Genomic DNA, 12038 nt, shown 5'->3' with positions numbered 1-12038 from the left:
TTTGCATATACAGTTTTGTTCCTGTTGAGGAAGTGGTGGCCTGCACGCTTGTATCTACTTGAACTCAAAAGAGTCTTGAACACAACTGAAAATGGAATCCATGTTTGCATGGTGGGATTAGTTGGAGCTTTAAAACTCCACCACCTGCAAGAGAAGGGAGCACTTATGATCTGTCACAGCCTTGGTGCCCCAAGTCGGTGACCACCCCAGCCTGGTAGAAGGGACACAGGGTATCAGACACTGCAGGACACAGAGCAGAATTCCAAATACAGCATGGTTGATGCCCTGAGGTAGCTACAGTTGTTGTCAAACGATGAGCTTCATAGTAATAGTAGTGTTAGACGATTAGCAAAATTAACGACACTTTCCTCTTCAAATTGTGTCGTCAGCAGGCTAAACAGTATGAAGCCAATTAAATGAGGTCATTGTATTTTCTTAAGAAGGAAGTCTCTCTTTGAAACAGATTAAGACCATGAAATTGGGCGCGTTCTGTCGGGAGCGCTTCCAGCCAGCACGGGGGGTGTGTGAGGGGTGGGTCCGCCGCTGCCCCGGGCGCGCCCTCCCCGCGTCCCTGCACCACTGAACCTTTTAAAGGGGCGATAAAAGATTGAGTGGGGCTGGAACCTGAACCCGGTTTGTAACCGGGGCCTTCCACCGATCCGCCCCGTTTGCCGCTGCAGAGGAAGTGGCGAGGCCGCCGCTCCCGGCGGATGTCCGGCCGCGGCCATGGCGCTGGCAGAGGCGGGAGCCCGCGGGCGGCTCCTGCGCTGGCCCCGCGTCCTGCTCTTCGGAGATTCCATCACTGAGGTAGTGCTCGCCCGCCTGGCCTGGCCCCGCAGTTCCCGTGTGGAGCTCCCAGGCCAGCCCGGCTCCCCGCACCGAGGCCGGCGGCCCAGCAGCCTGCCGGCGTTGGTCTGAGCGGCGGGAAGGGGGCGGTCCGGCTGCCCAGCCGGGAGCGCGCTCGGGGCCCCGGTTACAATCCCGGACCCGCCGGGGCCTTCGCGCCTGGGGGCGAATGTGAGATTCGGGGCCGTCTCACAGAGGCGCGAAGGTGAAGGTGTAGCTGGGATGTTGCGGTGTCAGCGGCATTTTCCATGCGGGAGGCCCGGCGTGCTCCCCGTGCTGCCTGCAGCAGCCTGTGCCTGCCCTCCCGGCTCCTGGGGCATCCCTGCTCCTCGTGTCTAGCTCCCTGCTCCCCGTGTCTAGCTCGCCCAGGCCGGACACAGCTCCTCATTGAGGTGACTGCACCTGGTGAACATGTCTGAGGCAGCCGCCGCTTCTTGGCGTTGATTTTGGGTCCCTGTCTTCTGTTGCATGGGTTGTGTGGTGGGTCACGGAGCTGGTCTGATGAAAAAGTAACCAGAGACCAGGTTTGTCTTTAATGGGAGATGGGTGTCTAAGCTGACTCGCTGCAGAATTGTAGCAGAGAGGATGGTGCAGCCGTGGGAATAAGGAGAAGGAATTCGTTTTTCTGTTTCTGGAAGTGGTAGGTATTAAACTGAACTCCATGAAGAGGAAGGATTTTTGAGAGATGCTCTTCAGAATGATTAGAAATAAAGTAGAAAAATATTCTGAACACAGCAAACCCTCACTGTCCAAAATGAAGCTACAGTCCAACAGCAGTCAGTTTGGGTTTTGAAGGGACCGCAGGGTCCATCCCTCCAGAGTCACCAGCCCTGTGTTGCCTCAGAGGCCAGCAGTGTGCCTGGGTAGAACCAGGAGTGTTTGACCTCAGAGGGACAGGGCAGGCAGGGAGGAAATGCACCAGCAGCAGTGCCAGAGGCCCGGCACAAAAGCTTTGCAGGTGGGAAGGTGCCAGTGGTGGGGCTAAGCTCTGGGGAACAAGTTCTTCCAGTGAGGATCTAACCATTTTCCTTATTTTCAGTACTCCTTCCAGGAAAATGGCTGGGGGGCATACCTTGCTGAGAGACTGGTCAGGTAAGAGCTTAAATTTCAGAAGTTCTAGCTTGCAGAAAGTCATGGAGCTTTTCTAAATGAAAACCAAACCAACAGTGGTTAATACTGAATACATGTTTGTTTATTGACATTTATTTATTTAGTGAAGTGGAACTATCTTCTGGGCAGCATGCCCAGAACTGGTGAAAATATTCATTGGGTGTTTCCACTCAAAGCTTGAGTGGAAATTAAAAATCCCTTAGTGGTTGTCAAGATTGTTGTCCTGGTTCCATGGTGTAACAGGTAAACAGTACATGTGCAGCCTGTGTTTGCACTTTCAAAGCATGATCACATTGAAAACTCACGTGACATCTCATTTTTCCTGAGAGGGATGGAGGCAGGTGGCCTGACAGAATGGTTCAAACCTTCCAAAGTTTTTGTTTTGGTGGACAGAGAAGAGATGTTCTTTTTGATACGTGTCTCTGTTTCAGAAAATGTGATGTTGTGAACCGTGGGATCTCAGGATACAACACCAGATGGGCTAAGTTGATTCTTCCTAGACTGATCACTGAAAGTACTGGTGCTGACAGTATTGCTGCAGTTACTATTTTCTTTGGAGCTAATGACAGTGCTTTGAAAGGTAGAGTAGCTTGCTTTCTGTCTTTTTTTTTTCCTGTGACCTATTCTCTTAAAACAGTTTTACAGTTTAGCAGAATAGGCAGAACATTTCAGAATAGACTTTTCCTGCTACTTCTCTAGGAACTGATTACTCTCTTTCTATTTATACAGAGGTTTGTTTCCTGTCATTTCATTTGTATTTAAACCATGCAATGCCTTCCATTTCCCTCCCTATCACCAAGTTTTAATACAAGAAAAATAAATTTAGGGTGCTCAAGATTTAGTTGCCTAAGATTGGAGTTGGGCATCCAGTTGTTTCTTCTGTCTTTAAAGGAGACTGATGAGTTCTCAGCAGATGGGCTGAGGAATTGAGGAAAGGTAGCATTTGGATTCTCTTTCAGATGAGCATAGCAGGATGCAGAGTCTAATCAAAATGATACCATCAATGCATGAAGGACTGACTGTATGTCCATGGGACTTTCCAGAATTTTCTCTGCATCCAAGAATATTGGAAATCTCAGGTTTTGGTTCAGGCAAGGTTTGAGGTGATTATATTTTCTGATACTAAGATACAAAGTTGTGAAAAAAGCATCTTAAAAAACCCCAACTGTTGGGGTTTTTTTCCCTGTGCATTATTTGCCTGTTGGAAATGCTGTCTTTAAATTCTTGATTTGCCTGCTTTGGGTATCGAGGAACAGAATTTTCCTACCACATCTCCTAGATCCGTGACTGAGGGGAACTGCATGCTGGATCTGAGTGTCCATGGCCATGCTGTGTAAAAGAGCTGTAATGCTGTGCAGGAAGCCTGCAGGGAGCTCAGCCCCCCTGATGCCTGTGCTCCCCCCCTGACAGAGCTGAACCCCAAGCAGCACGTTCCTCTGGAGGAGTACGCTGCCAACCTGAAGAGCATGGTGCAGTACCTGAAGTCAGTAGACATTACTGCAGACAAGATTATTTTGATTACACCCCCACCTCTTCAGGAATCAGCTTGGGAAAAGGCATGTCTTGCCAAAGGTGAGTGATGAGGATGGGTGGAATTTCTGCATTTTACCAGTGGAGTGTAAGTGACAGATCCCAGGTTGTCAGGTGGTTTCCTTCCTGTGTGTGCCATATTGCAGTCATGTTTATGATTTGTTGGAAAAGAGCTGCTGTTTTACTAAACAACTTCTGGATAAGCTCATGGAGTAACTACCAAGTAATTACAAACATCTTTTCCAAAGTGTTGATTGATGTGTTAATGCATAGAAATGACAGAAGTTGCTGCCCTCTAGGAACATGGGGTTTGTCAGCATGTCCTAGGCAGATTCCATCGTGTCCCAGCAGCTTCCAGAATAATACAAATAATGGAAGAAATGTTGGCATTGTGGGCCTTAGAAAAGTTTTTACTAGGTACAGCAGATTTCACATCTGTTTGGATATGCAGTAATATTCCAGCCAGGTTTATTTTAAGGTTAAAAAAAACAATACCAGAGAATATCACATTCCAAGGATGCTAATAAAAGTGCCTGAAAAAGAAGAGAGTTAGTTAAATTATTTCCCATTATGTTATTGAAGCTAATTCTAAAATTAGAGACATAATAGCACCACTTATTCGTGTTACTGAGCTGGTGGAAATTGCCATAATCCCATTGACTCCAGCAGTGACAGATTTTACTTCCTGAGAGCATGTGCTTTTTTCTGTTGGGGACACCTTTTCCAGTTCTTGCACGTTTATAAAACTTCTGAGTTAGGTCAGGTACAAATACATAGTACATAGATATACTGAGCTGGTACTGTTTGTGGCACAGTTTTCTATGATTTAGGTGGTGTTGCATATCCTGAGTCATGTTTTCAATCAAAGTAGTAAAACTTTGAAGATGACTGTAAGTTTAGACTGCATTAAATTAGACAACATTATTGTATGATTTTGCATTAGGAGGCTTTGATGTGATGTCATGTGAGCACACCTCAAATGCTGCTTATCTGGCTCCCAGCTGTCAAGGAGCACTTGTAATGTTAACCCATTTTCCTCTTAAAACTGTCCTTTTTATGGAGTAGGGATGGAGGAAACTTGAATTTACAGCATTGAATCTGCCAGCTTGTGTCTAAAAGAGAGTACTGTCTGGGGATGGAACAAAAGGCAGGGTGATCTCAGACCATGGACCACAAATGAAGTGTTGTGGGCACAATAAGCAGCAATATCAGACCATCTGCCCTCCAGAATCAAGGAGAAGTTTTCTGCCTATTTCTAGTTTTGTCAGGTATCAGAACAAAGGAGAGATGGGAAGCAGGAGGATGATGATGTTCACAGGAGCATTCATCCAGGTGTGAAAAGTAGCAAGAGGGCTACTGCAAGGAGCAGTTTCATGTGGACTTGTTAGTGTTCAGAAACACATAATCACATAAGCAATTATATGCAGGTGCTTTTCTTCTGAGCTCTGGGTGTCAGGAGTATTCAACTCAAATCTGACTCCGACCATACATTCGAGATGATCCTGTTTTTATATTCTATCGTTATATAACTTTCATGGTAATTATTAAACTTATGTTGTTCTATTGTATACATAGATTTCAGCTAAACATAGCCCCCTTAAATTTCCAACATAGTTTCTCATGATTCTTCTTATGATTATGTAATAATTATATTTAAGTACTAAACAATCATCACATCTAACAATTATATCATTTATCATACTGCTTACGCAGGTGCAGTGATCTGAGAAAACACAAAGCCTAACATTTTCAGAGTTCTATCTTTAACATTTTCCAAGGCTCCACTATCAGACTTGGACAAAAAGCAGAAGGCAACTTGTAAATAGATTTCCATTTACTTAACTCTGTTTTACCTGCTCTAGCAGGTGTAAAAAGAGTTTAAATCTAAGCACTACTTTCACCTGAAGCTCGACAGGAGGTGAGAGCTGTGAGCAGCAGAATTATACTGTCTGCTGTTGCTTTTCTCTCAAGCTGATGCATTTCTTCAAAAGAGACATTTTCAAGTGACTCAGAACCAAAGGGTGCCCTGAGAAAGACCACACAGGCTGTAGCTTCCAGCCACTTAGATTGCTGTGGATTTAGTTTGTGATTGGTTATGGCTACTGGTTTGGCACCTGATGCAGATGCCACAGAAGACTGAAATGGTGCTGCATCAGTGGTGGGTGCTGGATGTTGTCCTTGTTTGTGCCTGGCAGGTGACAAACTGAACCGCTGCAATGCCACCACAGGGCAGTACGCCCAGGCCTGTGTCCAGGTGGCCAAGGAGTGCGGCACGGACGTGCTCGACCTCTGGAGCCTGATGCAGAAGAACCAGGTACGATGAAATCAGAAATGCCTGAAACTGACACAAATTGGGAAATGCATCACTTAGCATAGAGGAACCGGTGGTGCTGCATTATCACTGAAATGCTGCAAAATACATCAAAATTACACTTTAGGGAAGGAAGAAAATAATCCAGAGTGCTTCATAGTTGGCGATGAGAAATAAAGCTGTATGCAACCTGGCCATGGTGCTTGGTTAGCACATATCCCAAGTACATCATATCTAAATAGCCTTTTTCTTGAACTTGAGCCATGGAATAGTTTAGGTTGGAAGTGGCCTCTGGAGGTTTCTTGTCCAACCCACTGTGCAGTGTTGGGCTAATTTCAAGGTCAGATCTGGCTGCACAGAGGTGTTGTTGATGCTTCTGACCAAATAGCCAAACTCGTCCATGGGAGACTGCAGACTTTTGCTGTGAGCAGGTAACTCTAGTTTGGACCCTGAACATTTTCTCTTCTCTGCTCTCCCCAATGCAGTAGACTGCTGACTTTTGGTTGCATCACTTAATCCTATGACCTTTTACTGATAAATAGCAGCAATTTTGGCCATCAGAACATTCTCTTAACATTTTAACAAAAACAGTGAAAAATAAAACCGGTTTACCAGCTGGCTTTGAAGAATTACTAAAGGCACTTTGCAGCCAGCAAATCCACTAACACCTGGTTTTAACCTCACTTGTAGGATTTCTCTTCCTATTTGTCTGATGGTCTTCATTTATCAGCGAAAGGCAACAGCTTTGTAGCAGCTCAGCTTTGGTCACGCCTGGAACACAAACTGTCTGCCCTTCCTTCTCTGCTTCCTTACTGGCGTGATGTGGACCACACGAACCCCGAGGCCAGTCTGCTGTGACAGCCCTGCAGGGAGGAGCCAGGGCAGCCGCGCCAGGCAGAGCCAGCTCATTGTGCAGCAACGTGCTGCAAACTGTGTCCTCGGGGAGCACGGCATGGGGAGTCCCAGCAATGCTCTTCTCTGTCCCCTTCTCTTGGTCTGTGGGAGAATAAAGGTGAGACCACTTGGGTGTGTCCTGAGGTGGTTTTTCTTCATGCTGCTGTTGCCAGGATAGCTGTGGGGATGTGTAGCTCTTTCCTTGGAGGACTCAGAGGAAAATGAGTGTCAGCTGTTCTGTGGCCAAGGGATAGAGGCTGCCCTGAGCAGTTCCTGGCCTTGCTGAGCTTTGGGGACTGCTCTATGATTAATACCATCTACTTGCTTTGAACACAGAGGAGCTCGTAAGAGGCAGTAGGGTGGAGTTTGCCGAGAGCAGTTAGTGTCAGTCCAAATTCATTTATTTGGATGTTATACAGCAGGAGCAGCAGTTCCCTAAGTTTTACTGTGGCTTTGGTATTGATAGAGAGTAGTTTAGAGCAGGGCTTTTAAAATTTAACTTACTCTGGCACCAGCAGCAGCCTCTTTATACCCAGCTCTTCTGTATAGGTCCCAGTTTCAGACCAGTGCATGTTTTTGGGCAGTATAAAACTGGTGAAATATGACCTTGGAGAAACTACTAGAAAAGGTCTGCATCTCTGCTGACAAAGCTGCATCCTATGTCATTTGCCATCAAGTTAAGAAGACCTTTTAAGTAAGTTGTTAAAATAATTTTACAACTCATCTAATACATAAGTACTGCAGTCTATGCAGGTTTTGGCCAAGAGTACACAAACTACAAAACTGCCTTTACAAACAAAAAAAACCAAAAACATTGTCTGCAACCTAAATGAAATTCAACAAGTATGGAAAAAAATGGTTTGGGAAATGATTGTGTAGCAAGCCAGATAGCAGCAAAAATGAGGATACAACTAAATGTGCATAAAAATCAAACGGTGTATCACTGGAAATGTAACCCCTCCATAACTGTGGGCTGTATTAACAGTTATGTTGACATGTTGACATGCTTATTATGTAGGGGGTGGGAGAGTAATGAGGCTCTCCTGCTGTCCTGCACTGTCAGTGCCATTAGACTGCCTTGCTTCATTAAATAATCAAGACAAGCTGGCCAAGACCTGTCATCTACTATGTAACAGTGTTATAAACTGAACCATAAGTATTTTTCATGTGCCTGGAGCCAGAGCTGAAGCAAGTGATATATAAATATTTATGAGTATTAAACTGGACTATCCTTTCTGTAATAAATGCTTTCAGTAAATACTGGCTGAACAGCAGAAGAGGTTCCTAGTGGGAAGCTGTGGATCTTCCTGCCTTAGATGTTATGAACAAACCATGCAAGTACTGCTTTCAGTTTCTGGACTACAGCTCAGGCTGGGGGATGGATTCAGTGATTTCCAGGGCTTGCTCCAAATCTGTTTCCATGCTCCCAAGCACCTGCCACTGCATGGTTTTCACCTGGGATGTAAAGACCTTTGTGCTGAGAGCATGTGCTCACAGATTTGGTACAGCTGGACAGGCATTTGAGCACACCCCCATCCCTCAGGCATTTACTGTCACCATGTGAACTGATGATAATCTGCAGGACACATGGCATTCCAGCTCCAGGAAGCAGGCAGCCCTCACAGTGCAGGTCTGCAGCCTCATAGTCCAGGTCTGGCCTCTGCAGCATCTGAGCTCAGAAAGGAGCAGTCAGAAATCCTGGCTCCTGCCTGGCTGCATGCCAGACTTTTAACCCAGGCTTTGACAACCAGAGAATGGAGATCTTTTATAAAAGGGCTGCATAGAAACAATTCTTGTTTAACTGATTTTTTTTAATATAAAAAGCTTTTATTTTATTGGGAATTAAATTAACTCCTCACATGTGTACTTTGCACTGAATCAAAAAAAACCTGAACAAAAAACAAACAACCCCAAACAAAGTTCAAAACCAGCATATAAAACATAATAGCTAGTCAGATAGGAATACCATAAGGCACACATTCAAGTAACTAGTGTAACAAGTATCCTTGGGTGTGGAGGAGAGGGAGCACTCACACAATGCTGCAGCACAGGTTCAGTTCCTTTCCCTCACATTTAAAAACATGGGCCCACTGCAGCCCCACATGCCTGTGTCTGAGTCCCAGCTTGTAAGAGTTAAATGGTTCTGCCCTTGGCCATGTTCTGTCAGTTTTATCAACAGATTATTGTGGGAGAAAACAGCTGCAGAATGAAGGTGCTGCTGTACTACCAGGACAGTTGCTCTGTGACTCTGCTTGTCAGTCGATCTGCTACTAGACTAAAACAATGCTCATGTGCCAGTCCGAGCTCACCTGACAGATCTCCAGGTGTACAGAAGACACCATCCAATTATCAGCTTTTTACATTATGTTTAACTACCTGTGTGAGTATCTGTATTCACAAAATCTCCTCCTTATACTTACCCTGCAAGTTTTAACAAAGGTTTATTTCTTTATTAAATTCACAATTGTTTTTGAACAAATGCCTCCCCTGCAATGGAGTATTTTTTTCCTGTCATTCATGCAGTAGGAGCTTCCAAAGGCCACACAGACCACAGAAAACTGAGCTCAGTAATTTGAAAATTTCAACAATAGTGTTGCCTATTTTAAAATAACATTTGGAGAAACATTTCTGCACCAAAGCTGCTGTAAACAGCATCTGCATAAATGATTTCTTCCTTTATGCTTCTTTCTCCAAGCAGACACCTGCGGCACACAAACCTTAGTGCAGAGTGGGAAGCTCCCAACAAAAGCCACCAAGGCAAGACAGCCTCACCACTGAGGCAGAAGAGTTTCATGCTAGAGGAGCATTTCTCATGCACTGTGTACAGTGTAACAGCCTCTGTGATCCTTTGATTTATACAGAAGCTGGGCATTTTAAGTTTCTGTATTCTGAATGCTGCGAGACTGTATTTTTAGCTGTTTCATTACTCTTTCTGTTCTCAAGGCATTTGCTTAGGCTTTTGGTTACATGTACCTTAAACTGCTAAATTATCTACTCTATTATGGAACATACTGCAGAGTTCATTTTGGTTTTAAAAGCCCCTTAATTTTGTCTATCAGTGCTGTCAGACTACAAAATATTAAATTATAAAAAAAGGCTGATATACACAATCCAGTATCCATCAGGATATTTGGTTTTGCACCACAGGTCGAAGGAAATGTTAAAGGTCAAGGAAGTAGAAAAACAAATCCAAAAAGCTTCAAAAACAAGCCAGTTCTAGTTTGGATTTTCCTTTTTAAAAGATATAATGCTCTAATAAATGTAGTTTAAGGAAGGTCATACACATGACCAGCATCTGCAGTAGGTCACTTCCTTATTCTCCCACTCCCTCACAAAAATATATATACATATATTTATATTTATATTTATAGAAATGAAATGGTTTCAGATCCTTGTTTTGCAGACACGAGTCATGCATTGGGAAGGCAGCAGGACACTAGCACTCTGTTTCTTTGCTGTCCACGCGGTTCTGGCGCTGCAGTTTGAAGGACGAGGCTTTCTCACTCCTGATGACAGGGTGCTCTGTCAAGTCCTCGAAGGATTTGGCGGCGGAGCTGCTGTTTGGGAAAGGGTCCTTCTCGAAGGCGTCCTCGTCGATGTGCGAGTCGGTGCTGGGGTCCTCCTGGATGGTGTCCATGCGCTGGTGCTCCTGCTTGGGCGGCGCGGGCGCGGCGGGCGCGGGCGCCAGCGGCTGCAGGGGCTGGTGCCGGCTGGCGGCCGGCGCCGCGGGGAACGGCTTGATGATGCGCACGGAGGCCGAGTCCAGGCTGCTGAGCATCTCCACGTTCTGCAAGACACAAGAGGCCACGTCACCGGCAAAGCAACCGGCAGCTGGTCCAGGGTTGGGTTTCTGCAGCGTTTTTCAAAGGGAGGAGGCACGTTCAGAGGAGCAGCTGCACTCCTGTTTGAACAGCCTAAAGGCTGCCATATCATCCATGCCAGTCCCTAAGGGCAGAAATGCTTTTCTGTCTCTTCTTCCTCCTCCTCTGTGAAAGCACCACAGGTGACAGCCTTACTGGGAAGAGCTGATGAGTTGGCCCTTCCTTCCTGGGGCCCAAACTGCTTTGGCAAAGCCTAGGACTGGAAATGCAGGGTCAAGCCACACGGCACAGAGCTCAGTGTAGGGAAACAGTCCAAGGTACAGCTTATTCCAGTCCTCCCAACTTGGAGAGTTCATGGTTTCATGTACAAGAACTGCACTGAACATAGGGTCAAACACTGCAAGGATCAGTGTCATCATAACTCAACCCAGATTAAGTTCAAGTCCATTGATGTCTGCAACTATTTCAGCATGGTTTGGAAAATATCCAGATAGCTCTAAGCATAAACATTCCCCAAGGACCTCAGCAAATGCTAATACTGGGAAGAAGGAGACATTTACCTGCTATCACTTCCCAACTCTCCATCCTCAGCAGATTCAAAAGACACAAAATCTGTTTGTTAAACTGTTGCTGGTGCAAGGAGGCCATTGGCTATACTGTGCTCTCTCTCCTGCCTCTGGGATTTTCTCAACTGAATGCAGGTAAGAAGCACCAAGATAACTTTTCTCATGTCACAGCTATGGGACACTCAAACTTAAGATCACCCTCAGTTCTGTCACAGTAGATGACAGAGGCACTCTGCCTCAGTAGTCTCTGACTTCAGTATGCTTCTTCCAATGGTTGCATAAGGAAGAGCTCCACAAGGCTTTTTTTCCCCTCCCCTAACAGAACAACTTTTCCTTAACTGAATATTCTAGTTTATAATAGGAACTGGATTGTCAAAGCACAGGAAAGGATACCTAAACCTCTATGTCACAAGACGCCCCACACTGCACTGTAATTAAAATTTATCTTGGCACTTTTTTGCTCTTCCTCTCTCCCAGCTCATTATCTGCAAGCTGAGAAGTGCTGCTGATGTGACCTTTGAGCAACTGGAAGGCTGTAGCACACGTGGCCGCTAGAAGCCACCTCCTGCAAACAGCCATTCTGCAGCAAAGACACTGCATTTTGCAGAGATTTTTGAGCCTCATGCTTCAGTGACTCCACTTGGCTGGGAACTAGCAGCCTGTGGCTGGTGCTGCCCAAGGGGATGCTGGACACAGGTGAAGCCATGCTCTGCAGAGCAGAGTGGCTTCCTGCCCCTCTCTGCTGCACCACAGGGGCTCTGCCAACAAGGCTCAGCTCTTACAGGAAGGAAGGATCAGACCTTGCCATGCTGCAGTGCTTGCTAAGAGTGAACAGAGGCTTGTTCAGAAACCAGCTTCCCCTCTCATGGATTCACCCCCTGCAGCATGGGGCTCTGGGGCTCTCTCTTACTACTCTTTTGGAAAATATTCTGCAGACACCCGAGGTTCAGGTTTTCCTTT

At 45.7% G+C, this 12038-nt stretch overlaps 2 protein-coding genes across 4 annotated transcripts in view; one reads left to right on the top strand and one right to left on the bottom strand.

The window, feature by feature from the left end:
* Positions 1-149: 149 nt before the first annotated feature.
* On the top strand, positions 150-11530 carry IAH1 (isoamyl acetate hydrolyzing esterase 1 (putative)). 3 transcript variants are annotated; one of them, XR_011681389.1, is made up of 7 exons: positions 821-1238; positions 1886-1938; positions 2388-2536; positions 3367-3528; positions 5682-5800; positions 6488-6809; positions 7241-11530. XR_011681389.1 is itself a non-coding variant. In XM_071441072.1 (6 exons), exons 1-6 carry the CDS (start codon positions 727-729, stop codon positions 6653-6655), a joined length of 732 nt encoding a protein of 243 aa, XP_071297173.1. In that variant the 5' UTR covers positions 150-726; the 3' UTR covers positions 6656-6820. The 3 variants fall into 3 exon arrangements, 2 of the variants coding, with proteins under 2 accessions (XP_071297173.1, XP_071297161.1); XM_071441072.1 differs by lacking the exons at positions 821-1238; positions 7241-11530 and adding an exon at positions 150-807 and having other exon boundaries at positions 6488-6820; XM_071441060.1 differs by lacking the exon at positions 7241-11530 and having other exon boundaries at positions 6488-6820.
* ADAM17 (ADAM metallopeptidase domain 17) overlaps positions 8482-12038 on the bottom strand; it is a 34610-nt gene continuing 31053 nt past the window's right edge. Inside the window, exon 19 of the mRNA XM_071441047.1 lies at positions 8482-10478. Coding sequence (XP_071297148.1) covers positions 10128-10478 — 351 coding nt within the window. The 3' untranslated portion in view covers positions 8482-10127. The remainder of the gene's footprint in view (positions 10479-12038) is intronic.

This window comes from Agelaius tricolor, unplaced genomic scaffold (assembly GCF_023055355.1).
Source record: "Agelaius tricolor isolate 1412-34295 unplaced genomic scaffold, bAgeTri1.0.p SCAF_1, whole genome shotgun sequence".
NCBI lineage: Eukaryota > Metazoa > Chordata > Aves > Passeriformes > Icteridae > Agelaius > Agelaius tricolor.
Note: the sequence above shows the minus strand (reverse complement) of the source record. Positions and strands in the feature narration are given on the sequence as shown.